The sequence below is a fragment of the Salmo trutta genome, chromosome 2, assembly GCF_901001165.1.
Source record: "Salmo trutta chromosome 2, fSalTru1.1, whole genome shotgun sequence".
Taxonomy (NCBI): domain Eukaryota; kingdom Metazoa; phylum Chordata; class Actinopteri; order Salmoniformes; family Salmonidae; genus Salmo; species Salmo trutta.
In genome coordinates, this window is record NC_042958.1 from 42,848,996 (window position 1) to 42,876,412 (window position 27,417).

Genomic DNA, 27,417 nt, shown 5'->3' on the forward strand with positions numbered 1-27,417 from the left:
AATAACACGCGGTCATGCAATTAGTTAGGCTATTGTTTTATTACTAGGGTGACACACACACACACACACACACACCTCCTTTAGCTGTCTGACTGACGTCATGAGAAGCGGCTCTCTCACTTTGAACTGATTGCCCTGAGTAACTATGAGACAGGAGCCTGCAAGACAGTACAGAGACAACCACAGAGGCCCACAGAGAGACGCCGAGAGAAGTCTTTGAACATTACTGCATGTTTGGCCCGCTGAGCACAGCATTTTCTGCCAATTATCTTTTCACAGTCAGTGTAAAAATATAAAGCCTCACTTGTTCCCCCCCCCCTCCTTTTCATTTTTTTTAAACAGTCTATAAATAAAAGTTAACGAAAGGAATATTTCATGACCTGGGATTTATGCGTTTAAACTGATGTTTTTAATGTTTCATGACTCTTTAATTAGTTTTAATACCAAAGTCTTTTGATATTTCTTGTGCCATGTCTAATTACTATTGATGGGTAGGTGCAGGTTCTGCCTATACCTGTATTTAGAGTTTTGCCAGTTACCTGCAGTGAGAATGAGAGAACAGTGCCAGTTACAGAGGTGAGGGATTTGGATTGATTTGGCTATCAACTTAACTTCATGCTGGAAAGTGAGAGTAATCTAACCAGTCTCTCTTACCTGTTGTTTTACAGATGAAGTCGGAAGTTTACATACACCTTAGCCAAATACATTTAAACTCAGTTTTTCACAACTCCTGACATTTAATCCTTGTAAAAATTCCCTGTCTTAGGTCAGTTAGGATCACCACTTTATTTAGTAGAGAGAATTATTTATTTCAGCTTTTATTTTTTTCATCACATTCCCAGTAGGTCAGAAGTTTACATACACTCAATTAGTATTTGGTAGCATTGCCTTTAAATTGTTTAACTTGGGTCAAATGTTTCGGGTAGCCTTCCACAAGCTTCCCACAATAGGTTGGGTGAATTTTGGCCCATTCCGCCTGACATGGTGTAACTGAGTCAGGTTTGTAGGCCTCCTTGCTCGCACACGCTATTTCCCTTCTGCCCACACATTTTCTATAGTATTGAGGTCAGGGCTTTGTGATGGCCACTCCAATACCTTGACTTTGTTGTCCTTAAGCCATTTTGCCACAACTTTGGAAGTATGCTTGGGGTCATTGTCCATTTGGAAGACCCATTTGCGATCAAGCTTTAACCTCCTGACTGTTGTCTGAGATTTTGCTTCAATATATCCACATTTCCCTCCCTCATGATGCCATCTATTTTGTGAAGTGCACCAGTCCCTCCTGCAGCAAAGCACCCCCACAACATGATGCTGCCACCCCCGTGCTTCACGGTTGGGATGGTGTTCTTTGGTTTGCAAGCCTTCCTCTTTTTCCTCCAAACATAACGATGGTCATTAAGTACGATCTTTGTCCCCATGTGCAGTTGCAAACCGTGGTCTGGCTTTTTTATGGGGGTTTTGGAGCAGTGGCTTCTTCCTTTCTGTCAATATAGGACTTGTTTTACTGTGGATATAGATACTTTTGTACCAGTTTCCTCCAGCATCTTCACAAGGTCCTTTGCTGTTCTGGGATTGATTTGCACTTTTCGCACCAAAGTACGTTCATCTCTAGGAGACATAATGCGTGTCCTTCCTGAGCGGTATGATGGGTGGGTGGTCCCATGGTGTTTATACTTGTGTACTATTTTTTGTACAGATGAACGTGGTACCTTCAGGCATTTGGAAATTGCTCCCAAGGATGAACCAGATTTGTGGAGCTACAATTTTTCTTCTGAGGTTTTGGCTGATTTCTTTTGATTTTCCAATGATGTCAAGCAAAGAGGCACTGAGTTTGAAAGTAGGCTTTGAAATACATCCACAGGTACTGAAATGATGTCAAATAGCCTATAAGAAGCTTCTAAAGCTATGACATCATTTTCTGGAATATTCCAAGCTGTTTAAAGGCACATTCAACTTAGTGTATGTAAACTTCTGACCCACTGGAATTGTGTTACAGTGAATTATAAGTGAAATAATCTGTATAAACAATTGTTGGAAGAAATTACTTGTGTCATGCACAAAGTAGATGTCCTAACCAACTTGCCATAACTACAGTTTGTGAACAAAAGAATTGTGGAGTGGTTGAAAAACGAGTTTTAATGACTTCAACCTAAGTGTATGTAAACTTCCGACTTCAACTGTATCTTCTGACTAGAAACCTGTTCTGACAATGACTAAAGACCTGTCATGACTACAAACCTGTCCTATCCATGACTAGAAACCTCTCCTGACTATGACTAAAAACATGTCCCGACTAAAAACCTGTCCCTGCCATGACTAAAAACCAGTCCCGACCATGATAAAAACCTGTCATGACTTAAAACTCTCCTGACCATAACTAATAACATGTCAAGACAATGACTAAAAACCTGTCCATACCATTACTAGAAATCTGTCATGACTAAAAACCTGTCCCGACCATGACTAAAAACCTGTCATGACTAAAAACCTGTCCCGACCATGACTAAAAACCTGTCATGACTAAAAACCTGTCCCTGCCATGACTAAAAACCTGTCCCGACCATGACTAAAAACCTGTCCCGACCATGACTAAAAACCTGTCATGACTTAAAACTCTCCTGACCATAACTAATAACATGTCAAGACAATGACTAAAAACCTGTCCATACCATTACTAGAAATCTGTCATGACTAAAAACCTGTCCCGACCATGACTAAAAACCTGTCATGACTAAAAACCTGTCCCGACCATGACTAAAAACCTGTCATGACTAAAAACCTGTCCCTGCCATGACTAAAAACCTGTCCCGACCATGACTAAAAACCTGTCCCGACCATGACTAAAAACCTGTCCCGACCATGACTAAAAACCTGTCATGACTTAAAACTCTCCTGACCATAACTAATAACATGTCAAGACAATGACTAAAAACCTGTCCATACCATTACTAGAAATCTGTCCCAACCATGACTAAAAACCTGTCCCGACCATGACTAAAAACCTGTCCCGACCATGACTAAAAGACTGTCATGACTAAAAACATGTCCCGACCATGACTAAAAACCTGTCATGACTAAAAACCTGTCCCGACCATGACTAAAAACCTGTCATGACTAAAAACCTGTCCCGACCATGACTAAAAACCTGTCATGACTAAAACCTGTCCCGACCGTGACTAAAAACCTGTCATGACTAAAAACCTGTCCCGACCATGACTAAAAACCTGTCCCGACCATGACTAAAAACCTGTCATGACTAAAAACCTGTCCCGACCATGACTAAAAACATGTCTCGACCATAACTAAAAAACATGTCCCAACCATAACTAAAAAACTTTCTCGACCATGACTAAAATTACAATGTTTAGGCACTGCTGCTGACAGTGAAGGTGAGCCAGGTGCTCGTGGTTACAGGTTGTCATATCAGATAGTAAATTGCAATACTGTAATAAACTGGATGCAGAAGGAGTGTTTGTGTACCATCTGTGTATAAGGCCTAACCTGCATGTGTGCATCTCCTCTAGATTGGTGGAGGTAAACGGGGTACCAGTGGTGGACCACAGTGAACATGAGTTGAGCACCCTACTCCTCCTGGGACCCAGTGCTCAGATAGTGGTTCTGAGGAGACCTCCTCCTCCTGGGACCCAGTGCTCAGATAGTGGTTCTGAGGAGACCTCCTCCTCCTGGGACCCAGTGCTCAGATAGTGGTTCTGAGGAGACCTCCTCCTTCCAGCCTCAGACCCAGAAGACCCCCCTCCTGTTAGTCCCAACCACAAGTCCTCCTTCCAGAACCAGAAGACCCCTCCTGTTAGTCCCACCCCCAGCTCCTCATCCTCCCAAAAGACACCCTCCTGTTAGTCAAACCCCAAGCTCCTACTCCCTGGAGCAGCATCCACCACTGGACCACCCCATTGACCACCAGGCTGAATCCATCCACACCACCTCTGATTGTCCCCATCCCAGTAGAACCCCCTCCTAGCTCTCCTCTTCCCAGTCCTAGCAGACCCCCTCCTAGCTCTCCTCCTCCCAGTCCTAGCAGACCCCCTCCTAGCTCTCCTCCTCCCAGTCCTAGCAGACCCCCTCCTAGCTCTCCTCCTCCCAGTCCTAGCAGACCCCCTCCTAGCTCTCATCTCAGTCCCAGTCCTAGCAGACCCCCTCCTAGCTCTCATCTCAGTCCCAGTCCTAGCAGACCCCCTCCTAGCTCTCCTCCTCCCAGTCCTAGCAGACCCCCTCCTAGCTCTCCTCCTCCCAGTCCTAGCAGACCCCCTCCTAGCTCTCATCTCAGTCCCAGTACCAGTAGACCCCCTCCTAGCTCTCATCTCAGTCCCAGTCCCAGTAGACCCCCACCTAGCTCTCATCTCAGTCCCAGTCCCAGTAGACCCCCTCCTAGCTCTCCTCCTCCCAGTCCCCATCCCAGGAGACCCCTCCAGGCTCTCCTCCTCCAGGTCCCCATCCCAGTCGACCCCCCCCTAGCTCTCCTCCTCCCAGTCCCCCCACAGTGGAGCAGCAAGGGAAACATCCCACACTTGGAAATCCTATACAACAACAGGCGGATCCCATCTACCAGGAAATTGAGCCCATCCACTCTACATTGGCTGAGAAAAATGCAGCCACCAACACCACTACAACCATAATGCTGGACATTAGGAGACTGAGCCCATCCACTCTAACTAGGAGACTGAACCCATCATCCACTCTAACTAGGAGACTGAACCCATCATCCACTCTAACTAGGAGACTGACCCCATCCACTAACTAGGAGACTGACCCCATCCTCTAACTAGGAGACTGAACCCATCCACTCTAACTAGGAGACTGAACCCATCCACTCTAACTAGGAAACTGAACCCATCCACCCTAACTAGGAAACTGAACCCATCCACTCTACCTAGGAGACTGAACCTATCCACTCTACCTAGGAGACTGAACCCATCCACTCTACCTAGGAGACTGAACCCATCCACTCTAACTAGGAGACTGAACCCATCCACTCTAACTAGGAAACTGAGCCCATCCACTCTAACTAGGAAACTGAACCCATCCACTCTACCTAGGAGACTGAACCTATCGTCCACTCTACTTAGGAGACTGAACCCATCGTCCACTCTAACTAGGAGACTGAACCTATCATCCACTCTACCATAGGAGACTGAACCCATCATCCACTCTACCTAGGAGACTGAACCCATCATCCACTCTACCTAGGAGACTGAACCCATCATCCACTTTACCTAGGAGACTGAACCCATCCACTCTACCTAGGAGACTGAACCCATCCACTCTACCTAGGAGACTGAACCCATCCACTCTACCTTGGAGACTGAACCCATCCCTCCACACCCCACTCAGGGAACTGATGGAAGTGACAACATGTGTGTACAGTACTGTACACTGTAACCCTGTATAGCTTCATAGTAGTGTGTACTGTAACCTGTAACCCTGTACAGCTTTATAGTATTGTGTACTGTAACCTGTAACCTGTAACCCTGTACAGCTTCATAGTATTGTGTACTGTAACCTGTAACCTGTAACCCTGTACAGCTTCATAGTAGTGTGTACTGTAACCTGTAACCCTGTATAGCTTCATAGTAGTGTGTACTGTAACCTGTAACCCTGTGTATCTTCATAGTAGTGTGTACTGTAACCTGTAACCCTGTATAGCTTCATAGTAGTGTGTACTGTAACCTGTAACCCTGTACAGCTTCATTGTATTGTGTACTGTAACCCTGTATAGCTTCATAGTAGTGTGTACTGTAACCTGTAACCCTGTGTATCTTCATAGTAGTGTGTACTGTAACCTGTAACCCTGTGTACATTCATGGTAGTGTGTACTGTAACCTTCATAGCAGTGTGTACCTATATGATATGTGAGCACCTGAAGGGTTTTGTATTTCATTGAAAAAAAAAAAACTTTGTTCAACTTTGTGGATTGCAACAGCGTTATATCTTTCAATGTTGTGATTTGATGTACATCTCTGTTTTGTATCAGTGTTAATGTCATTTACAGTATTGCATGTCTTTCTGCACTTGTGCATCTCTCCCCTGGGCCGTCTCTCCCCTGGGGCGTCTCTCCCCTGGGGCGTCTCTCCCCTGGGGCGTCTCTCCCCTGGGGCGTCTCTCCCCTGGGGCGTCTCTCCACTGGGGCTTCGCTCCTAACTCACTCCAGTAGAAGTAGAGAGCTCTATGTTTCCACAATGAGAATGTTTGCTTTCGCATTCAAACAATATTTCAAAAATCCAAATTACACTACAAAAGTTGCTAGCATATCACCATTCCCTTACCGTTTAATGCAACATTGAAAAATCTGTTGATGTGCCCATGAGCAAGGCACTTAACCCTAATTTGCTTAAGGGGTGCAATACTCTATGGCATTTCAGATGGTTGTTAGGGGACCCTCTATGGCATTTCAGATGGTTGTTAGGGAACCCTCTATGGCATTTCAGATGGTTGTTAGGGGACCCTCTATGGCATTTCAGACGGTTGTTAGGGAACCCTCTATGGCATTTCAGACGGTTGTTAGGGAACCCTCTATGGCAATTCTAGCGGTCAGTTTTTTATGATTGGGTTTTGCTTTTCTTGTATTGTTGTGTATAAATAACACATATTTTAATGTGTATATGAATGTGTAGTTTAATGTGTTTACTGTATTTTGATGTGTATTGTGGTGCTATACAAGACTCATCTGTAAAATAAACCTTGTCTCAGCATTGACTCCCTGTCTAAATAAAGGTTAAATAAATAAAAAATGTAAGCCATTTATTTTTTCTGATACATTTTCATTGACCATTGAGTGGGGTGCGATGTTATTGTGCACATGAACATTTGCAAGACTCACATGTCACTGTGAACACGTATACTGTACATTGACATGATCAACTTGATATTAAACAAAATATTTATATATATTATGCATTTGTGTTTCATGTCATCTTTTCCCATTGAAAACCACATGGATATGACTCAGCATTGGCATAAAGGGGCAATCCGCAGTTTAAAGAACAATAAAGCAGTAACTCTGCCACCTTTTGAGGTAAATTGCAGATTTCCCTTTTAATGTCTTATCCATATAGTTCCATCAGATGGGTGGATCACGTAGAAACAAACCTATAAAAATTGCATTTCAAAACGAGAGAGAGAAAGAAGTTCGCTCAACCATGTCTGTCAGTTTAACATTCACAAATCAAAGTTTAAACTATAAGCCGTTTGTCCTGGTTTGACATCATATCCTCGTCCCAAATGCCACTCCATTCCCTATATAGTGCACTACTTGTGACCAGAGTCCTATTGGAATAGGGTTACATTTACAAAAGTGGTGCACTAGATAGGAAATAGAGTGGGATTTGGGACACAGACAATATCTGCAGTGTATTTGCCTTAAAAAAAAAACATTTGTTTCTCTGAAGTGGATATTTGTTACAGGCTTATAGAATGATATATTTTACAAGTGTCTTTTAATATGAAGATACAGTAAATTGATGGATTTTCCTTATAACAGTTAACATTAGGTTCAGCAGGATCGTGTTCAAAGTAGACACGAAACAGAAGAAAGGAGTCAGAAACTGAGTGAACCTCGTCCAGTTACATTTTGTTTTGTCTTAAAGAGTTATGTTGAAGATAAGCTTGTCATTTGAGTGTTTAAAAAAAAAATACCTCATTCAGTGTTGTACGTTTCGTCTTTAGAGTCTCTCTGTTTATTGGATGGGCCCCATTCACAACAAAGAGGCTTCCTATGGGAGAGAAAAATATATCAAGATGGAGAGAAAGAGAAAGATGGAGAAAGAGAGAGAGAGGTGGAGAGAGAGAGAGGTGATAGAGCGACAGAGAGGTGGAGAGAGAGAAAGAGAGGTGATAGAGAGACAAAGTGCGGTGGAGAAAGAGAGAGAGGTGATAGAGAGACAGAGAGGTGACGAGAGAGAAGTGATAGAGAGACAAAGAGAAGTGGAGAGAGAGAGAGAGAGGTGATAGAGAGAGGTGGAGAGAGAGAGAGAGCGAAAGAGAGAGAACGCAGCCTCAAATGCAGCCTCAAACGCAGCCCCATCACTTCACACAGGACCAACAGATCAATAGGCACCCCGCCCAGACCAGCGAGACATAGAGCAGACCTAACTCACTCTATTAAATTAATCAAAACAGGAACATTTTACATTTGGCTAGAAACTCAAAAGGAAATGATCTTAACAGAGAAAAATGAATCCCCATACTTTAAAGACACGCGTCTCCTTAATGTAACCATGTTGTCCGATTTCAAAAAGGCTTTATGGCGAAAGCATAAAGTTAGATTATGTTAGGACAGTTCCATCACAAGAAAAACCACACAGCCATTTTCCTAGCAAGGACAGGCATCACAAATACCAGAAATTCAGCTAAAATTATGCACTAACCTTTGACGATCTTTATCAGATGACACTCCTAGGACATCATGTTACACAATACATGCATTTTTTGTTCGATCAAGTTGATCTGTATATCCAAAAACAGCCTTTTACATTGGCGCATGATGTTCAGAAAATATTTTGCCTCCAATTCTGCCAGTGAATGAGCATAACAATTTACAAAAATACTCATCATAAACGTTGCTAAAATATTAAACTGTTATTCAAAGAATTATAGATGAACATCTCCTTTATGCAACCGCTGTGACAGATTTCAAAAAAGCTTCAAGGGGAAAGCACACTTTGCAATAATCTGAGTACTGAGCTCAGAAAAATACACCAGGCAATACAGATACCCGCCATTTTGGAGTCATCTAAAATATTAAATAGCATTAGAAATATTCACTTACCTTTGATGATCTTCATCAGAAGGCACGTCCAGGAATCCCAGGTCCACAATAAATGTTGTTTTGTTCGATAAAGTCCAAATAACTCCTTGTTGTTTCCGCGTTCAGTAAGCTACTCCAAGTGTAGGAAGCGCGGCCAAAATGTCACGACGAAAAGTTAAAAAAAGTAATATTTACATTCGTTCAAACATGTCAAACATTGTATAGCATCAATCTTTAGTGCCTTTTTAACTTAGAACTTCAATAATATTCCAACCGGATGATTCCAGTGTCTTGAAAAACGTTTTGGAACACAGCTAAGTCTCACGTGAATGCGCGCCAATGAACTCATGTGCTTTCCTGAGAAACAAGTTAAAAATGGGCACATATTTTTTCCAAAATTCTCAATACTGCCCCCTAGCCCAAACAGGTTAAGTCCCACCCTGTTCAACATATATATCAACGAATTGGCGAGGGACCTAGAACAGTCTGCAGCACCCGGCCTCACCCTACTAGAATCTGTAGCCAAATGTCAACTGTTTGCTGATGATCTGGTGCCTCATTTATAAAAACGTTAGATTTATACTTTAACCTCTATGGGGCCGGCGGGACGAATTCGTCCCACCTACGTAACAGCCAGTTGAATCCAGTGGCGCGATTTTTAAAACGTTTGAAATACTATTACTTCAATTTCTCAAACATATGACTATTTTACAGCTATTTAAAGACAAGACTCTCGTTAATCTAACCACACTGTCCGATTTCAAAAAGGCTTTACAACGAAAGCAAAACATTAGATTATGTCAGGAGAGTGCCCAGCCAGAAATAATCAGACACCCATTTTTCAAGCTAGCATATAATGTCACAAAAACCCAAACCACAGCTAAATGCAGCACTAACCTTTTATGATCTTCATCAGATGACACACCTAGGACATTATGTTATACAATACATGCATGTCTGTTCAATCAAGTTCATATTTATATAAAAAAACAGCTTTTTACATTAGCATGTGACGTTCAGAAAAAGCATACCCCCCGCAAACTTCCGGGGAATTTATTAACAATTTGCTAAATTACTCATGATAAACGTTCACAAAAAGCATAACAATTATTTTAAGAATTATAGATACATTACTCCTCTATGCACTCGATATGTCCGATTTTAAAATAGCTTTTCGGATGAAGCACATTTTGCAATATTCTAAGTACATAGCCCAGCCATCACGGGCTAGCTATTTAGACACCCCGCAAGTTTAGCCTTCACCAAAATCACATTTCCTATAAGAAAAATGGTCTTACCTTTCCTGTTCTTCGTCAGAATGCACTCCCAGGACTTCTACTTCAATAACAAATGTAGGTTTGGTCCCAAATAATCCATCGTTATATCCAAACAGCGGCGTTTTGTTCGTGCGTTCTAGACACTATCAGAATGCTAAATCACGGTCGTGCGCATGGCGCAGAACGTGACAAAAAATTCTAAATATTCCATTACCGTACTTCGAAGCATGTCAATCGCTGTTTAAAATCAATTTTTATGCAATTTATCTTGTAGAAAAGCGATAATATTCCGACCGGGAATCTGCAATTAGCTAAACAGCCGAAGGTAAATACTCCACGGGGTCGAATCGCGCACGTGCCTAATTCTATTGTCCTCTGATGCGACACTTGGAAAAGGGGATTCTGTGTTTCAGCCTGAGGCTGCCTCGTCATCGTTCAGGTTTTTCCCGGGTTCTGAGAGCATATTGGAGCCCTAGGAATTGTCACGTTACAGCTAAGATCCTGACTCTTCAATAAACAGAAGCAAGAACAACAACACCTTGTCAGACAGGGTACTTCCTGCATGAAACCTTCTCAGGTTTTTGCCTGCCATAGGAGTTCTGTTATACTCACAGACACCATTCAAACAGTTTTAGAAACTTTAGGGTGTTTTCTATCCAAACCTGAACAATAATATGCATATTCTAGCTTCTGAGTTGGTGTAGGAGGCAGTTAAAAATGGGCACATATTTTTTCCAAAATTCTCAATGCTGCCCCCTAGCCCGTAGAGGTTAATTTAAAAATGTTATTCGATTTTTTTCTATACTTGAACATAGTCGTAAGATTATTTTCGACGGTATGCTTACATTCAATTCATAAAAGTTACTGAGCATAAATTACCCTGCTTACGCAGCTTCTAAGAAGCCCATTTGTAACTTACTCACCTGTGATCTATAAATCTCAAATTAACTTAAAATTTATGGTAGCTGAACATGCCTTGCAATCAGTGATTTCCCTTATAGAATGCAAGCACAAATTAAGGTTTCGTCAGGAATAGCCATGGACCAAAAGAGAAAAGCTAACTTTTTGGAAGACGAGATCACGGTGATGGTAGAGGAGATTGAAGAGGCAACACATTATTCGATGGACCAAACAGGTATCTTGGGAGTGTGTTGCCGCTGCAGTGAACGAGGTGGGTCAGCAAGACAGAAACTGTGGCTGATGTGAATAAGAAATGGTCTGACCTTAAACTGCAAGGGGGAAAATAACATAACCAGCAGCACGCCGGAGCACAAATGGACTAGCGCATCGGGGCAATCATTGGGGAAGCACATACACTGGCACATGCTCCGACGGCAACAGTGAATGTTTAAAAAAAGGTGAGTTTCTTCTATTTTTCTTTTCTGCTTTCTTTTAATTTTTGATATGGTTTAATATCAACTTTTACATTAGCGGTAACATCGGAAATGGTGAAGTCAGGCGTGAGACCTCCATGACTGCATCACTGGATCACGGTAAGTAATTAAGAGAATGTGGAAGTTGGTTGTCAGTCACTTAATATACAAGACATGCACTGATTTATTTTATTATTTTATTCACATAGAAACAGGGAATCCCATCCACCAAGGGAAGCTGCATTGCAGCCCATGTGCGCCCCCCCCCCCGGTGATAAAGTGTGTGAGGCTCCCAAAAAAGCAGGTGCCAGGAGTGGGGAAAGGTTTGTCCACAGCTGTCGAGGGTCCGTCCACATCTGTGTCCGTGCGCCGGGATGGAGTCCGTGAGGCCCCGGTTCCCAAGTGTCGCAAACCCGCAGGTGCCAGGAGTGAAGGGGAATGTTTGGCCACAGTTGTCGAGGGTCCATCCACGTTTGGGTCCACGTCTACTGTTCGCATGTTGACCCCTCAGTCCTGCAAACCCAGAACGAGTTGAACACATTGGTTTGGCAGATTGTGACTGAACTCGGGAGAATACACAGGGTTTTGATTAATTTACATAATGCAATTGTTGAACGTTTTCCACAACATGAATAAAAAACCTATACTTTGTATATTGTCTGGCATTCTGTTTCTTACCACCAATCTCCGTACAAGCTGCCGCCTCCTTCTCACTGCACCATTGGGTGGTGGGTTAGGAGGCTCTTGGGAGTCCATTCTAATCTCTGCATCCATTTCAATACCATGCCTCAGGGTTATGTTGTGGAGCACACCACATGCCAGTATTATGCGTGTCAACTTTGATTGGGAAGGGAAAACATTGATTCTTAAACAGGCCAACATTTTATATTTAGGTTTGAAATTGCACACCGCAATGTTTTTGTCAAACAAACTTGCACTACTGATGGGCACTACAGTTACTGAGATGTCCCCTTGAAATCTGTTCAATGCTAGTGGAAACGACATGAATCAGCTGATTCCAGTCATTTACACTAGCATCGCTACAAAATGAACAAGCTTCAAGGGGACATCTCAGTAACCGTAGGGTCAAGTTAAAAAAAACTGTTTTCAGATATTTGGCCGGAACCTTTGGGTTCAATTTCAATAAAATGCTAAATATAGAATGTTGGTATATGTTGCTTTAAGTTGACCAATTTTAAAACAAAATGTAAGTTTTGTATTTTTATTAAATGAAGTTACCTTCTCTGGCTTGTAGAGGAGTTTTCCACCTAAAGCATCAAGGCAACACCACCTGCCCTTCAGCAGTCCGATGGTATGCTCCACAGCCAACCTTGATCTGCCGTGCACCAAATTGTAGCGCATTTCCTCTGCTGTTCGGGAGTCGGAATCCACGTTTTCAGTGGATAGCCTCAGTCACCTAATAGGGTAAAACTGTTGTGTTACATTATTTTGCACGGTTAATAAACTATTATACACTTAAACAAAAAAAAATAACTCACAGAGAAGCCACCTGCCTCCACTCTCACCAGCTTCTAGACGCAGGCCTACTCTGCTGTGGTGTGAATGAATGAGTTGTCCATAGACCCTGGCCACTTGGAGCATATGAGCATTGCAGATGATCTGAACATTCAATGAACCGAAATTCTTCCTGTTAACATATACATGTTAAGCTATAGACGGCGCGTGTAGGGCAATATGCGCACCTATGACACCTGGGAAATTAAATGAGTGGACAAATTTGGCTTTGATTGCGCGCCTGTTGTTGGGAAACTAATGTTTCTCGTGGGCAATACGTGTAGAATCGCCTCGATCACTTGTGGCAGGATGCGGCTGAATGATGGCTGTGATATACTCGACCTGTCACTCATTTCCCTCTGGAATGTCCCAGTAGCGAGGAATCCCAGAGAGGAAAGTACTTGGACAGATAAGGGTATGGCATGATTACAGCGTGTCAGATTTGTGGCCTGTTGCCACAAGTAAAAAGTGATACAACCCATAATTAAATACTACTCATATTTATTTATTTTTGTAGTTTAACTATTTCCACATTGTTTATGTAATGTTTACTGTTCATTTTTGTATTGTTTATTATCTATTTAACTTGCTTTGGCAATGTGAATATGTTTCCCATGCCAATAAAGCCCTTAAATTGAGAGTCGTAGAGAGAGCGAGGTAGTGAGAGAGAGAGAGAGAGAGAGAGGTAGTGTGAGAGAGAGAGAGAGATAAATAAAGAGGTGGAGAGAGAGAGAGAGCACGAGAGGTGGCATTGCTTTGGCAATGATAAAATATATTTCCCATGCCAATAAAGCCCTTAAAATGAAATTGAAATTGAGAGAGAGAGGTGGAGGGAGAGAGAGACAAAACTAGGTGTGTAGAGAGAGAAAGACAGGTAACATTGCCAAAGCAATACCAAAATATATTTCCCATGCCAATAAAGCCCTTAAATGAAATTGAAATTGAGAGAGAGAGGTGGAGGGAGAGAGAGACAAAAATAGGTGTGTAGAGAGAGAGAGAGAGAGAGGTAGAGAGAGAGAGAGACTTTTTTAGACTTTTTGTCTTTACTGAAACATTCTCATTTCATTTAAAACTCACCCCCCCCTAAAAATAAAACCAAAAATATATCCTGTACTGCATACATGTACCATACTCACCTTTCCAGCTACCACATGATACAAACCAACATCACAATACCCAAAACAATACCCACTCCTACAACCGTATATCCAAAACATCTTCCCCAGCTAGACAGACAGCCCCCCCAACACACCGTATCTCCTGAAACATCTCCACACTTTTTATCATTTTATAGAACTCAAACTCAACCCTAAGGCGCGCAGAGACCATCCCATTAAACAATAATAAAGGGTTTGTTATCCCCCCACCTTTGACCCTGTTCCTCCTTGTTAGCCAAATAGATAACTTTGCCTGAGCAAACAGAAAATTCAACAAAACACATTTGGCCTTCTCCTTGCTCGAATACCTGTATCCCATTATAAACATCCCAACAGTAAAACCCACCCCCAACCTCTCACACAGACATTCCAACAGAGACATTAATGACATTAACCTGGTGCACACAGAAAACACATGAATCACAGTTTCTTTCATTTTACAGAAAGGACACCCCTGCCCGACTCCTGGTTCAACCCGTGCCAACCAGCTGTTAGTGGCCAGGGCTCCATGTAGAACCCTCCACTGGAGGTCCCCTGACCTCTTTGGTACTGGGGATTTGTAGAGCCCCCTCCATCTAAAACCCACCATACTCTCTGCCCCACATACCCCCTGCCACTGATGTGCCCTCACTCCTGTTAGGCTCCTAATATTCCTAAACTTATGGCAGAGGTTGTAGAGGGCTTTACCTCCCAACCCCTCAAAATCTCCCAGGCTCGGAGTGTTAAAATCTAAAAAGTCCTCCACACCCCCTTGCAAGTCTCCAGTCTCTGCCGTCACCTGCAGTGGCGGAAAACTTGGTGGCCCCTCTCCCTTTGGCCGCTCAAACATCCCCCTTACCGGCTCAGATAGTGCCTCCTGGAACTCCTCCAGGAATCTCTCCAGCAGCCTAAGAGACGTTATTCCTGTTTGTTGTGCCAAGACTTCCGGGCTTTTCCACCCCTCCTCTACCAGCAGTCTCAGGTCACCCAGCCTTTGGACACCCCCTGCCATCAGTTGCCTCTGCAGGGTGGCCGACTGGACCGATCTCAAAGGAATGGCTGGGTTGTGGAAGATAGGCTCCTCCCACACCCACAGCCCAGGCTCCACACCCCCTTCTCGTGTGTGCCTTAGCAGCTGCCAGGCCCTCAGCATTGCAGAGTAAAAATCTGAGAGACCTGCTGTACTCAGCCTCTCCAGCTTCATGAGGAACAGCTGCCGGTCCAAACCTAATCCGCCAGCTCTCCTCAGCAGCTCGCATGCTGGTTCCCTCCAGCCAACATCAGTATGGTACAGCAGTCTCTGCACAGCCTTTATCCGGAAAGCAGCCATACTGCTCTCCAGTTCCACCAGGCCCTGTCCTCTTTCGTGGACGCTCATGTACAACACTGCCACCCTCAGCCAGTGATGGCCTACCAGAAGAAGTCCACCAGCTTGAGTTGCAGACCAGTGGGGGGGGGGAAGATCTGTGAAAGCCCCTCCCAGATCTTCCTGACCCACTTCTCTGAGCCCAGGTACACCCCCAACACTTTAAGCCCTTCACAACCCTACTGCAAACCCCCTGGAAGCAGAGGAGGAGCCCTATCCCCCATTGCCCCACATAACAGAGCTTTGCTTTTGCCCCAGTTTACCTTAGCTGATGAAGCTCCCTCGTACACCTTCAGACTAGTCTCTAGTGCCTGCATATCCTGACCATCCCTGACCATCACAGAAACGTCATCTGCATATGCTGACACTGCATATGCTATGCCTGTCACCCCATCCATGCCTGTCCAGCACACTCCCTGCAGTCTCCTGCGTAGCAGTCCTAAAAAAGGCTCAATGGCTAGTGTATATAACGGCCCTGATAGAGGGCATCCTTGTCTAATGCCCCGTCTCACCCAGACTGGCCTACTGAGCCCCCCTCCCACCTTAACCATACATGACACCCCAGCATACAACAGCTTCACACATATCAAAAAACTCTTCCCAAACCCAAACATCACATTAAACAGATACTCATGGTCCACTCTATCAAAAGCCTTTTCTTGATCTAAAGAGACCATTCCAAAGTTCACATTAGAACCTCTCGACAAGTCCAACATGTCCCTAATTAAGAACAAGTTGTTCGTGATTGAGCGTCCCGGTACACAATATGTTTGGTCCTTATGTACTATCGAGTCCAAATGGGAATTCAGTCTGTTAGAGAGGACCTTGGCAAATATCTTGTAGTCCGCACAGAGTAATGCCACAGGCCTCCAGTTCTTAAGTTCACACAAGTCCCTTTTTTTGGGCAGGAGAGTCAGAGCCGTCTGACGGCAGCTCATCGGCAACTCTCCTACCCCGATGCAGTCACGCAACACGCAAAAGAAGTCCTGTCCAATTATTCCCCAGAATTTTTTGATGGACTCCACTGGGAGTCCATCGACCCCCGGTGCACGACCGGGGAACATCTGGGTTATGGCCTCTGCCAGTTCATGGGACAACAGAGGAATGTCCATTTCATCCCTCTGTGCCAGACGGACCATAGGTAGTCCTGTGAACAATACCTGAGCACACAATGGACCACACACTTCTTCCCTATACAATTCAGTATAAAACTCCACAGTCCGCTCCCGCATCTCACCCACCACAGAGGTCACCCGCCCATCAGACAGCTGTAGACAATGCATACCCTTGGCTTCACTGCTCTGTCTTTCCAAACCAAAGAAGAAGGAGCTGGGAGCATCCATCTCCTTGAGCATGGAGAACCTAGCTCTTGCAAGTGCTCCCTTTGCTTTAACCTGGAAAAAACTGCCCAGGTCCCTACATAATTCAGCTAAATTAGCCGGGAGGCCTACATTGCCTTGCCCCACCATCTCTACCTCCATCTCGCTAATACACCGCTCTAGTCCCCCAATATTCTCCTTGCCTCTGAGGATGAGAGAGCTGTATGCTGTTGACAGAAAAGCCGAATTTGGACTTTCCCCACATCCCACCATTGGCTCAGAGACTCATACTCCTCTCTTCGCTGCCCCAACCTTTCCCAAAAGGTCTGGAAACCTGAGCAAAAAGTGGCATCTTGTAAGAGCTTTACATTGAACTTCCAATAAGATGCCTGCCGAGGCCCTGGTGAAATAGACAGCCGAGCCAAAGTTATGTGATGATCCGAAAATCCCACCGGGAGAATGGTAGCGCCCAACAGCCTATTGCTCCGATTTCTAGACATGTAAAACCGATCAAGTCGGGCTGCACTCACCCTAGCCCCAAAAACTTTCACCCTAGCCCCAAAAACTTTCACCCATGTATACTGTCTTGTGTTTGGATGTTTAGTTCTCCAAACATCCACTAGGTCGCACTGATTCATGATGTCCCTTAACACTCCCACTGAATGAGGCTCTTCCCCATTTCTGTCTTTTGTAAAATCCATTGTACAGTTCTAGTCCCCTCCGACCACCAGCATCTCCTCAGGCGCTACCTGTGAGAGTTCCTGTCTAAGACTCCCAAATAGAACCCCTCTTTCTCTCCCTGTATTAGGCGCATACACATTTATAAAGACAAAACCCATGTTGTTGATTTCTGCTTTAACAAGGAGCCTACCCCTACACACCTCCTTTGAGGAGCAAATTTTTACAGACAGACCTGGTGCAAAAAGGACTGCCACTCCTGCACTAAGATTTGTCCCATGGCTCAACACACTTGCCCCTTTCCACCAGAGCCCCCAATCGACTTCATTCAACACATCGCTATGTGTCTCCTGCAGAAACAACACCTGTACTTTTTTTTGTTTTACATATTCACCCAACACACTCCTCTTTCCCGCATCTCTGGCACCATTTATATTGAGTGAGCCTACCTGAAGAGTCTCTAAAAGAAGTGGGAGAAAAGCCAGCAGAGAAAAAGACCAATAGCAAAGCTCAAAAAGCCCCAATGTCAGAAAGAAAATATACATCTAAACAGTGTCTGAATGTAAACCTTTATGCACTGTTGTGACCCACTTCCTCAACCGTTTCCTGGGTGAGAGGACACCATGCCCCTCATTTTTCATAGCATGTTGTACTGATCTTACAAACTTTCTTGGATCAGAGAAAAAAGCTTCAAGATTAACTTTTTTCCCCTTGGTCTCATTCAGGAACCTTGTCAGTTCTCTCAACGTGTACTTAGACCCTTCTGCTTGACTGGCTGTCAGCTCCGGGCCTATTGAAGAGGAGTCTGAAAAAAATAACTCCTCATCCTCTTCCTCAGACTCACTTTCCTCCTCATCTTTATCTCCCACCCTGAACACCTGCTCTTCCTCTCTGGTCAGGGCATCCCCACAGCAAAAGGCAAAGTTGCCATTGTGCCTTTAACCACACCCTTTTTCCTTTTCCGCTTGACACCTTCCTCCTTCCCCTCTGGTCTCTTACACTTCCCCACTATACTCTCCTCATCCACTAGCATAACTTGACTAGACCTAGCATCCTCTACACCACCCTCCATAGCATGACTAGGCCCAGCCTCATCTACCCCACCATCCCTGGCATGACTAGGCCCAGCCTCTGCTGTCTGCATCTCATTACCCCCTGTACTTTGACCTCGATTTCCCCCGCTGGCGCTTGTACCCTCACCTTGTCTACGGCCTTTATGTGGGCATGCAAAGCTCTTATGCCCCAAATCCCCACACTCAAAACACCGTAGACTGTCTGTGCTGGCAAACCATTCATAGAGCCCCTCCCCATGCCTCACTTTAAAATGCATATTTAGCTGTTGCTCATTGTTGTTCAGAAACATAAACACTTGCCTCCGGAACGAAACAACGTGCTTAACGGCATCTGCCTGAAAACCTGCCGACAGTACACGAAAACCGCTAGCAAACTTATCAAAACGACTCAGCTCTTTCCTGATTTGATCCTTCGTAATAAACGGAGGCAAATTTGCAACAACTACTCTTGTCGAAGGGGTAGAGAAAAACTGGCACCAACACATCCCTTACAAATATTCCGCTTGCAATTAGCCTACCAACCAAATTTTTCTCTTTTCATGAACACCACCACAGCTTTGTTCATTCTGGAAGCAGAATGTATAAATTCAGCTCCTACCTGTTCACCGACCGCGAGCGGAACCTCCTCCACCTTAACTCCATTCTCAGGAACACACCTGAATCCATGCCGTATCGACAGCGTCTCCTCCGCGCTAGGCTGAGAAGCCATCGCGCACACCACACCTTGCAAACCCCAGGAAACTAACTCTGTCCTCTTCCACCCTAACTTTGAAAAAAAAGACAGACAGACACAGAGACAGACAGACAGACACAGACAGACACAGAGACAGACAGACAGACACAGAGACACAGAGACAGAGAGTCAGACACACAGACACAGAGACAGAGAGACACAGACAGAGAGACAGAGAGAGAGACAGACACAGAGAGAGACACAGACACAGAGAGAGACACAGACACAGAGAGAGACACAGACACAGAGAGAGACACAGACACAGAGAGAGACATCCCTAGACCATCTAGGTTTTCCAACAACAACCTTGAGGAGGGAATGTGTCATGGCTGTCTTTACAGAAAGACATTAACATCGGAGAAACTGAGTCTAACTCTCACCCATAAACGCTGCCGTTACTGCTGGCAGGACTAGAAAGACATCCTGGGATTGCCACATAACAACCCTGCAACAAGCCCACTCCACCCCACAACCCTCAAGCCTTTATTCTCATCCACATAGAACAGCAATGACTGTAGTCATACATTGAAAGAGTAGCAGTGAAACCAGGGGAGTGAGTGAGTGTGTGTGTGAGTGAGTGAGAGCTCTAACTCCTATATCTGTTAGGTGAAAAATCGCAGTGTGCAATCACAGCAGCAAGATGTGTGACCTGCTACCATAAGAAAAGGTCAACCATTGAGTCAGAGTATAAAACTGAGTAGTATAAGAGACTGGTAGCAGAAGTTCACTTTTTCAAAATGTTGTGTTACAAAAAGGGATTACATTTGATTTAACTGTCATTTTTTGTCAGCGATTTACACAAAATAATCTGTGATGTGGAAGAAACATTGTAATATTTCTAAAAATATATCTGAAAAAGATATGCACTATCGTTCAAAAGTTTGGGGTCACTTAGAAATGTCCTTGTTTAAAAAAAAAAGTCTTAAAATGACATTAAATTGATCAGAAATACAGTGTAGACATTGTTAATGTTGTTATTGACTATTGTAGCTGGAAATGGCAGATTTTTTTATGGAATAGCTACATAGGCATACAGAGGCCCCTCCCCACCTCCCCTCTTCCCATCTTCCACCTCCCCACCTCCCACCCTCCTCATACCATCCATCCCTCCCCCTGACATAAGCAAGGTTTAAGCCTAGATCTCCTGCCTTCCAGGTTGATCTCTCTTCTGTCTCACCCTCACCCCCTCCACCCCCCCTCCACTTCATGACATTAAAGAGGTCCTGGCATGTGTTTGAAGTGGTAGAGAGGTTTCCTGGCCTGATCCACCACAGCCCAATAAAATCCAGCACAGGTCTCTTAACCACCAAAGGGATTCCTTTCTGTCCGCAGAATACATGCTAAAAAAACACGCTTGGCCTTTATCCTGATATTAAAAAGGAATACACTGTGGAAACTGGCAGATTTTGAAACACCCTCTCTAGCCCCTGGCTAATCTCCATTCTTAAATACTCACCTATCTACTCTGGGATTGAATGTTTGTTCCTGTCCCATGTGATATTTGGCTTTCTTTGAGTTTCTACACCCTATCCTAATGCTGTTAATTTAAATATCCTGCTGCTGTTAAATATCCTGGTGCTGTTAAATATCCTGGTGCTGGTAAATATCCTGGTGCTGTTAAATATCCTGGTGCTGGTAAATATCCTGCTGCTGTTAAATATCCTCATGCTGTTAAATGTCCTGGTGCTGTTAAAAACCCTGCTTCTTCCTCTCAGTAGAATGTAATAGACTAGAGATATTCAACTCTGACCCTACGATGTCTGGACTAGTGGTGGTTTTCTGTTCTACCTAATCGTTAAATGCACCACCTGGTCTCCCAGGTCTAAATCAGTTCCTGTTTAGCGGAGAAGAATGAAACAAATCAATGAAACAACCTTCAAAGTCTAGATCTGAATTTGAAGGGGTAACAGTAAGGTAGAAGGGGTACATTATGGTGGAGTGGGTTACAGTATGGTGTGGGTTACAGTATGGTGTGGGTTACAGTATGGTAGAGTGGGTTACAGTATGGTGGAGGGGGTTACAAAATGGTGGAGGAGGTTACAGTATGGTGGAGGGGGTTACAGTATGGAGAGGGGGTTACAGTATGGAGAGGGGGTTACAGTATGGAGAGGGGGTTATAGTAAGGTAGAGGGGGTTAAAGTATGGCAGAGGGGGTTACCGTATGGAAGAGGGGTTACAGAATGGCGGAGGGGGTTACAGAATGGCGGAGGGGGTTACAGTATGGCAGAGGGGTTACAGTATGGTAGAGGGGGTTATAGTATGGTAGAGGGGGTTACAGTATGGTAGAGGGGGTTACAGTATGGTAGAGGGGGTTACAGTATGGTAGAAGGGGGTTACAGTATGGTAGAAGGGGGTTACAGTATGGTAGAAGGGGGTTACAGTATGGTAGAGAGGGTTACAGTATGGTAGAGGGGGTTACAGGGTTATATAATGTTAGAGAGGGTTACAGTATGGTAGAGAGGGTTATAGTATGGTAGAGGGGGTTATAGTATGGTAAAGGATGTTATAGTAAGGTAGAGGGGGTTATAGTATGGTAGAGGGATTAGAGGGGATTACAGTATGATGGAGGGGGTTACATTATGGTAGAGGGAGTTATAGTATGGTAGAAGGGGGTTATAGTATGGTAGAAGGGGGTTACAGTATGGTAGAGAGGGTTACAGTATGGTAGAGGGGGTTACAGGGTTATAGAATGGTAGAGAGGGTTACAGTATGGTAGAGGGGGTTATAGTATGGTAGAGGGGGTTACAGAGTTATAGTATGGTAGAGGGGGGTTATAGTATGGTAGAGAGGGTTATAGTATGGTAGAGGGGGTTACAGGGTTATAGAATGGTAGAGAGGGTTACAGTATGGCAGAGGGGGTTATAGTATGGTAGAAGGATTATAGTATGGTATAGGGGGTTATAGTATGGTAGATGGGGTAGAGGGGATTAACGTATGGTGGAGGGGGTTACAGTATGGTAGAGGGAGTTATAGTATGGTAGAGGGGGTTATAGTATGGTAGAAAGCGGTTACAGTATGGTAGAGGGGGTTACAGTATGGTAGAAGGAGTTAAAGTATGGCAGAAGGGGGTTATAGTATGTTAGAAGGGGGTTATAGTATGGTAGAAGGGGGTTACAGTATGGTAGAGAGGGTTACAGTATGGTGGAGGGGGTTATATAGTATGGTAGAGGGGGTTATAGTATGGTAAAGCATGTTATAGTAAGGTAGAGGGGGTTGTAGTAGAGGGAGTTATAGTATGGTAGAGGGGGTTATGGTATGGTAGAGGGATTAGAGGGGATTACAGTATGGTGGAGGGTGTTAAAGTATGGTAGAGGGGGTTATAGTATGGTGGAGGTTGTAGTATGGTAGAGGGGGTTATGGGATGGTAGAAGGGTTTTTTGTATGGTAGAGGGGGTTATAGAATGGTAGATGGGGTAGAGGGGATTAAAGTATGGTGGAGGGGGTTACAGTATGGTAGAGGGAGTTATAGTATGGTAGAGGGGGTTATAGTATGGTAGAAAGTGGTTACAGTATGGTAGAGATGGTTACAGTATGGTAGAAGGGGTTGCAGGGTTATAGTTTGGTAGAGGGGGTTATAGTATGGTAGAGGGGGTTATAGTATGGAAGAGGGGGTTATAGTATGGTAGAGGAGGTAGAGGGGATTAAAGTACGATGGAGGGGGTTACAGTATGGTAGAGGGAGTTATAGTAAGGTAGAGGGGGTTATAGTATGGTAGAAGGGGATTACAGTATGGTAGAGATGGTTACAGTATGATAGAGGGGGTTACAGGGTTATAGAATGGTGGAGAGGGTTACAGTATGGTAGAGGGGGTTATATTATGGTAGAGGGGGTTACAGGGTTATAGTATGGTAGAGGGGGTTATAGTACGGTAGAGAGTGTTATAGTATGGTAGAGGGGGTTACAGTATGGTAAAGTATGTTATAGTAAGGTAGAGGGGGTTGCAGTAGAAGGGGTTATAGTATGGTAGAGGGATTAGAGGGGATTACAGTATGGTGGAGGGGGTTAAAGTATGGTAGAGGGGGTTATAGTATGGTGGAGGTTATAGTATGGTGGAGGTTATAGTATGGTAGAAGGGGTTATAGTATGGTAGAGGGAGTTATAGTATGGTAGAAAGGGATTATAGTATGGTAGAAAGGGGTTACAGTATGGTAGAGAGGGTTACAGTATGGTAGAAGGGGTTGCAGGGTTATAGTATGGTAGAGGGGGTTATAGTATGGTAGAGTGTTATAGTATGGTAGAGGGGGTTAAATGTATGGTAGAGGGGGTTAAAGGTATAGTAGTGGAGGAATTAGTATGTTAAATGGGGTTATAGTATGGATGACGGGGTTATAGTATGGTAGAGGGGGTTAAATGTATGGTAGAGGGGGTTAAAGGTATAGTAGTGGAGGAATTAGTATGTTAAATGGGGTTATAGTATGGTAGAGGGGGTTATAGTATGGTAGAGGTTATAGTATGGTGGAGGTTATAGTATGGTAGATGGGGTTATAGTATGGTAGAAGGGGATATAGTATGGTAGAGGGAGTTATAGTATGGTAGAAAGGGGTTACAGTATGGTAGAGAGGGTTACAGTATGGTAGAAGGGGTTGCAGGGTTATAGTATGGTAGAGGGGGTTATAGTATGGTAGAGTGTTATAGTATGGTAGAGGGGGTTAAATGTATGGTAGAGGGGTTAAAGGTATAGTAGTGGAGGAATTAGTATGTTAAATGGGGTTATAGTATGGATGACGGGGTTATAGTATGGTAGAGGGGGTTATAGTATGGTAAAGGGGGTAGTGGGGATCACAGTATGGCCCCGGAGGTTACAGTAAGGCAGAGGGGGTTATAGTATGGTAGAAGGGGTTATAGTATGGCAGAGGGGGTTACAGTATGGTAGAGGAGGTTATAGTATGGTAGAGGGGGTTATAGTATGGTAGAGGTGGTTATAGTACGGTAGAGGGGGTTATAGTATGGTAGAGGTTATAGTATGGTGGAGGTTATAGTATGGTAGATGGGGTTATAGTATGGTAGAAGGGGATATAGTATGGTAGAGGGAGTTATAGTATGGTAGAAAGGGGTTACAGTATGGTAGAGAGGGTTACAGTATGGTAGAAGGGGTTGCAGGGTTATAGTATGGTAGAGGGGGTTATAGTATGGTAGAGTGTTATAGTATGGCAGAGGGGGTTAAAGGTATGGTAGAGGGGGAATTAGTATGTTATATGGGGTTATAGTATGGATGAGGGGGTTATAGTATGGTAGAGGGGGTTATTGTATGGTAAAAGGGGTAGTGGGGATCACAGTATGGCCCCGGGGGTTACCATATGGCAGAGGGGGTTACAGTATGGTAGAAGGGGGTTACAGTATGGTAGAGATGGTTACAGTATGGTAGAGGAGGTTATAGTATGGTAGAGGGGTTATAGTATGGTAGAGGTGGTTATAGTACGGTAGAGGGGGTTATAGTATGGCAGAGGGGTTTATAGAATGGCAGAGGGGGTTATAGAATGGCAGAGGGGGTTATAGTATGGCAGAGGGTGTTATAGCATGGCAGAGGGGGTTATAGTATGGCAGAGGTTGGTTATAGTATGTCAGAGGGGGTTATAGTATGTCAGAGGGGGTTATAGTATGGCAGAGGGGGTTATAGTATGGCAGAGGGGGTTATAGTATGTTAGAAGGGGTTATAGTATGGAATAGGGGTATATAGTATGGTAGAGGGGTTTATAGTATGGTAGAGGGGCTTACAGGGTTATAGTATGGTAGAGGGGGTTATAGTATGGTAAACAATGTTATAGTATGGTAAAGAGGGTTGCAGTAAAGTAGAGGGAGTTATAGTATGGTAGAGGGGGTTATAGTATGGTAGTGGGATTAGAGGGGATTACATTATGGTGGAGGGGGTCAAAGTATGGTCGAGGGGGATATAGTATGGTGGAGGAGGTTATAGTATGGTAGAGGGGGTTATATTATGGAAGAGGGGCTAGAGGGAGTTAAAGTATTGTGAAGGGGGTTACAGTATGGTAGAGAGGGTTACAGTGTGGTAGAGGGGGTTACAGGGTTATAGAATGGGAGAGAGGGTTACAGTATGGTAGAGGGTGTTATAGTATGGTAGAGGGGCTTACAGGGTTATAGTATGGTAGAGGGGGTTATAGTATGGTAGAGAGGGTTATAGTATGGTAGAGAGGGTTATAGTATGGTAAAGGGGGTTATAGTATGGTAGAGGGGGTTATAGTATGGAAGAGGGGGTAGAGGGAATTAAAGTATGGTGGAGGGGGTTACAGTATGGTAGAGGGAGTTACAGTATGGTATAGGGAGTTATAGTATGGTGGAAGGGGTTATAGTATCGTAGAAGGGGGTTACAGTATGGTAGAGAGGTTTGCAGTATGGTAGAAGGGGTTGCAGGGTTATAGTATGGTAGAGGTGGTTATAGTCTGGTAGATAGGGTTATAGTATGGTGGATGCGGTTAAAGGTATGGTAGAGGGGGTTATTGTATGGTAGAGGGGGTTATAGTATGGTCAAGGGGGTTATAGTATGGAAGAGAGGGTTATAATATGGTAGAGGGGGTAGTGGGGATTATAGTATGGTGGAGGGGGTTACAGTATGGCAGAGGGGGTTATAGTATGTTTGAAGGGGGTTACAGTATGGTAGAGATGGTTACAGTATGGTAGAAGGGGTTATAGTATGGTGGAGAGGGTTACAACATGGTAGAGGGGGTTATAATATGGTAGAGAGTGTTATAGTATGGTAGAGGGGGTTATAGTATGGTAGAGAGTGTTATAGTATGGTAGAGGGGGTTATAGTATGGTAAAGGATGTTATAGTAAGGTAGAGGGGGTTGCAGTAGAGAAGGTTATAGTATGGTAGAGGGATTAGAAGGGATTACAGTATGGTGGAGGGGGTTAAAGTATGGTAGAGGGGGTTATAGTATGGTGGAGGTTATAGTATGGTGGAGGTTATAGTATGGTAGAGGGAGTTATAGTATGGTAGAGGGGGTTATAGTATGGTAGAGGGATTAGAGGGGATCACAGTATGGTGGAGGGGGTCAAAGTATGGTCGAGGGGGATATAGTTTGGTGTAGGAGGTTATAGTATGGAAGAGGGGCTAGAGGGAGTTAAAGTATTGTGGAGGGGGTTACAGTATGGTAGAGAGGGTTACAGTGTGGTAGAGGGGGCTACAGGGTTATAGAATGGGAGAGAGGGTTACAGTATGGTAGAGGGTGTTATAGTATGGTAGAGGGGCTTACAGGGTTATAGTATGGTAGAGGGGGTTATAGTATGGTAGAGAGGGTTATAGTATGGTAGAGAGGGTTATAGTATGGTAAAGGGGGTTATAGTATGGTAGAGGGGGTTATAGTATGGAAGAGGGGGTAGAGGGAATTAAATTATGGTGGAGGGGGTTACAGTATGGTAGAGGGAGTTACAGTATGGTAGAGGGAGTTATAGTATGTTGGAAGGGGTTATAGTATTGTAGAAGGGGGTTACAGTATGGTAGAGAGGTTTGCAGTATGGTAGAAGGGGTTGCAGGGTTATAGTATGGTAGAGGTGGTTATAGTATGGTAGAGAGTGTTATAGTATGGTGGATTTGGTTAAAGGTATGGTAGAGGGGGTTAATTGTATGGTAGAGGGGGTTATAGTATGGTCAAGGGGGTTATAGTATGGAAGAGAGGGTTATAGTATGGTAGAGGGGGTAGTGGGGATTATAGTATGGTGGAGGGGGTTACAGTATGGCAGAGGGGGTTATAGTATGTTTGAAGAGGGTTACAGTATGGTAGAGATGGTTACAGTATGGTAGAAGGGGTTATAGTATGGTGGAGAGGGTTACAACATGGTAGAGGGGGTTATAATATGGTAGAGGGTGTTATAGTATGGTAGAGGGGGTAATAGTATGGTAGAGGGGTTATAGTATGGTAGAGGGGGTTGTAGTATGGTAGAGGGAGTTGTAATATGGTAGAGGGGGTTGTAGTATGGTAGAGGGGGTTGTAGTATCGTAGAGGGAGTTGTAGTATGGTAGAGGGGGTTACAGTATGGTAGAGGGGGTAACAGTATGGTAGAGGGGGTTATAATATCGTAGAGGGGGTAGAGGGGATTAAAGTATGTATGATGGGGTTACAGTATGGCATAGGGAGTTATAGTATGGTAGAAGGAGGTTACAGTATGGTAGAGAGGTTTACAGTATGGTACAGGGGGTTTCAGGGTTATAGTATGGTAGAGAGGGTTACA

General features: G+C 44.2%; 1 protein-coding gene and 1 long non-coding RNA gene across 2 annotated transcripts in view; one reads left to right on the forward strand and one right to left on the reverse strand.

The window, feature by feature from the left end:
* The window catches only part of LOC115155567 (uncharacterized), a 76,372-nt gene extending 72,558 nt beyond the window's left edge, over nucleotides 1-3,814 (forward strand). The window contains exon 14 of the mRNA XM_029702286.1: nucleotides 3,525-3,814. Within this exon, the coding sequence (XP_029558146.1) occupies nucleotides 3,525-3,705 (181 nt within the window). The 3' untranslated portion in view covers nucleotides 3,706-3,814. The remainder of the gene's footprint in view (nucleotides 1-3,524) is intronic.
* A 7,607-nt stretch (nucleotides 3,815-11,421) lies between these two features.
* LOC115148433 (uncharacterized) lies at nucleotides 11,422-19,136 on the reverse strand. Its single transcript, XR_003866675.1, has 4 exons — nucleotides 19,097-19,136; nucleotides 12,651-12,828; nucleotides 12,090-12,248; nucleotides 11,422-11,924 (listed from the first exon to the last, which is right to left on the reverse strand). It is a non-coding gene; the product is annotated as an uncharacterized LOC115148433 (long non-coding RNA).
* Between the last annotated feature and the right edge of the window lie 8,281 nt (nucleotides 19,137-27,417).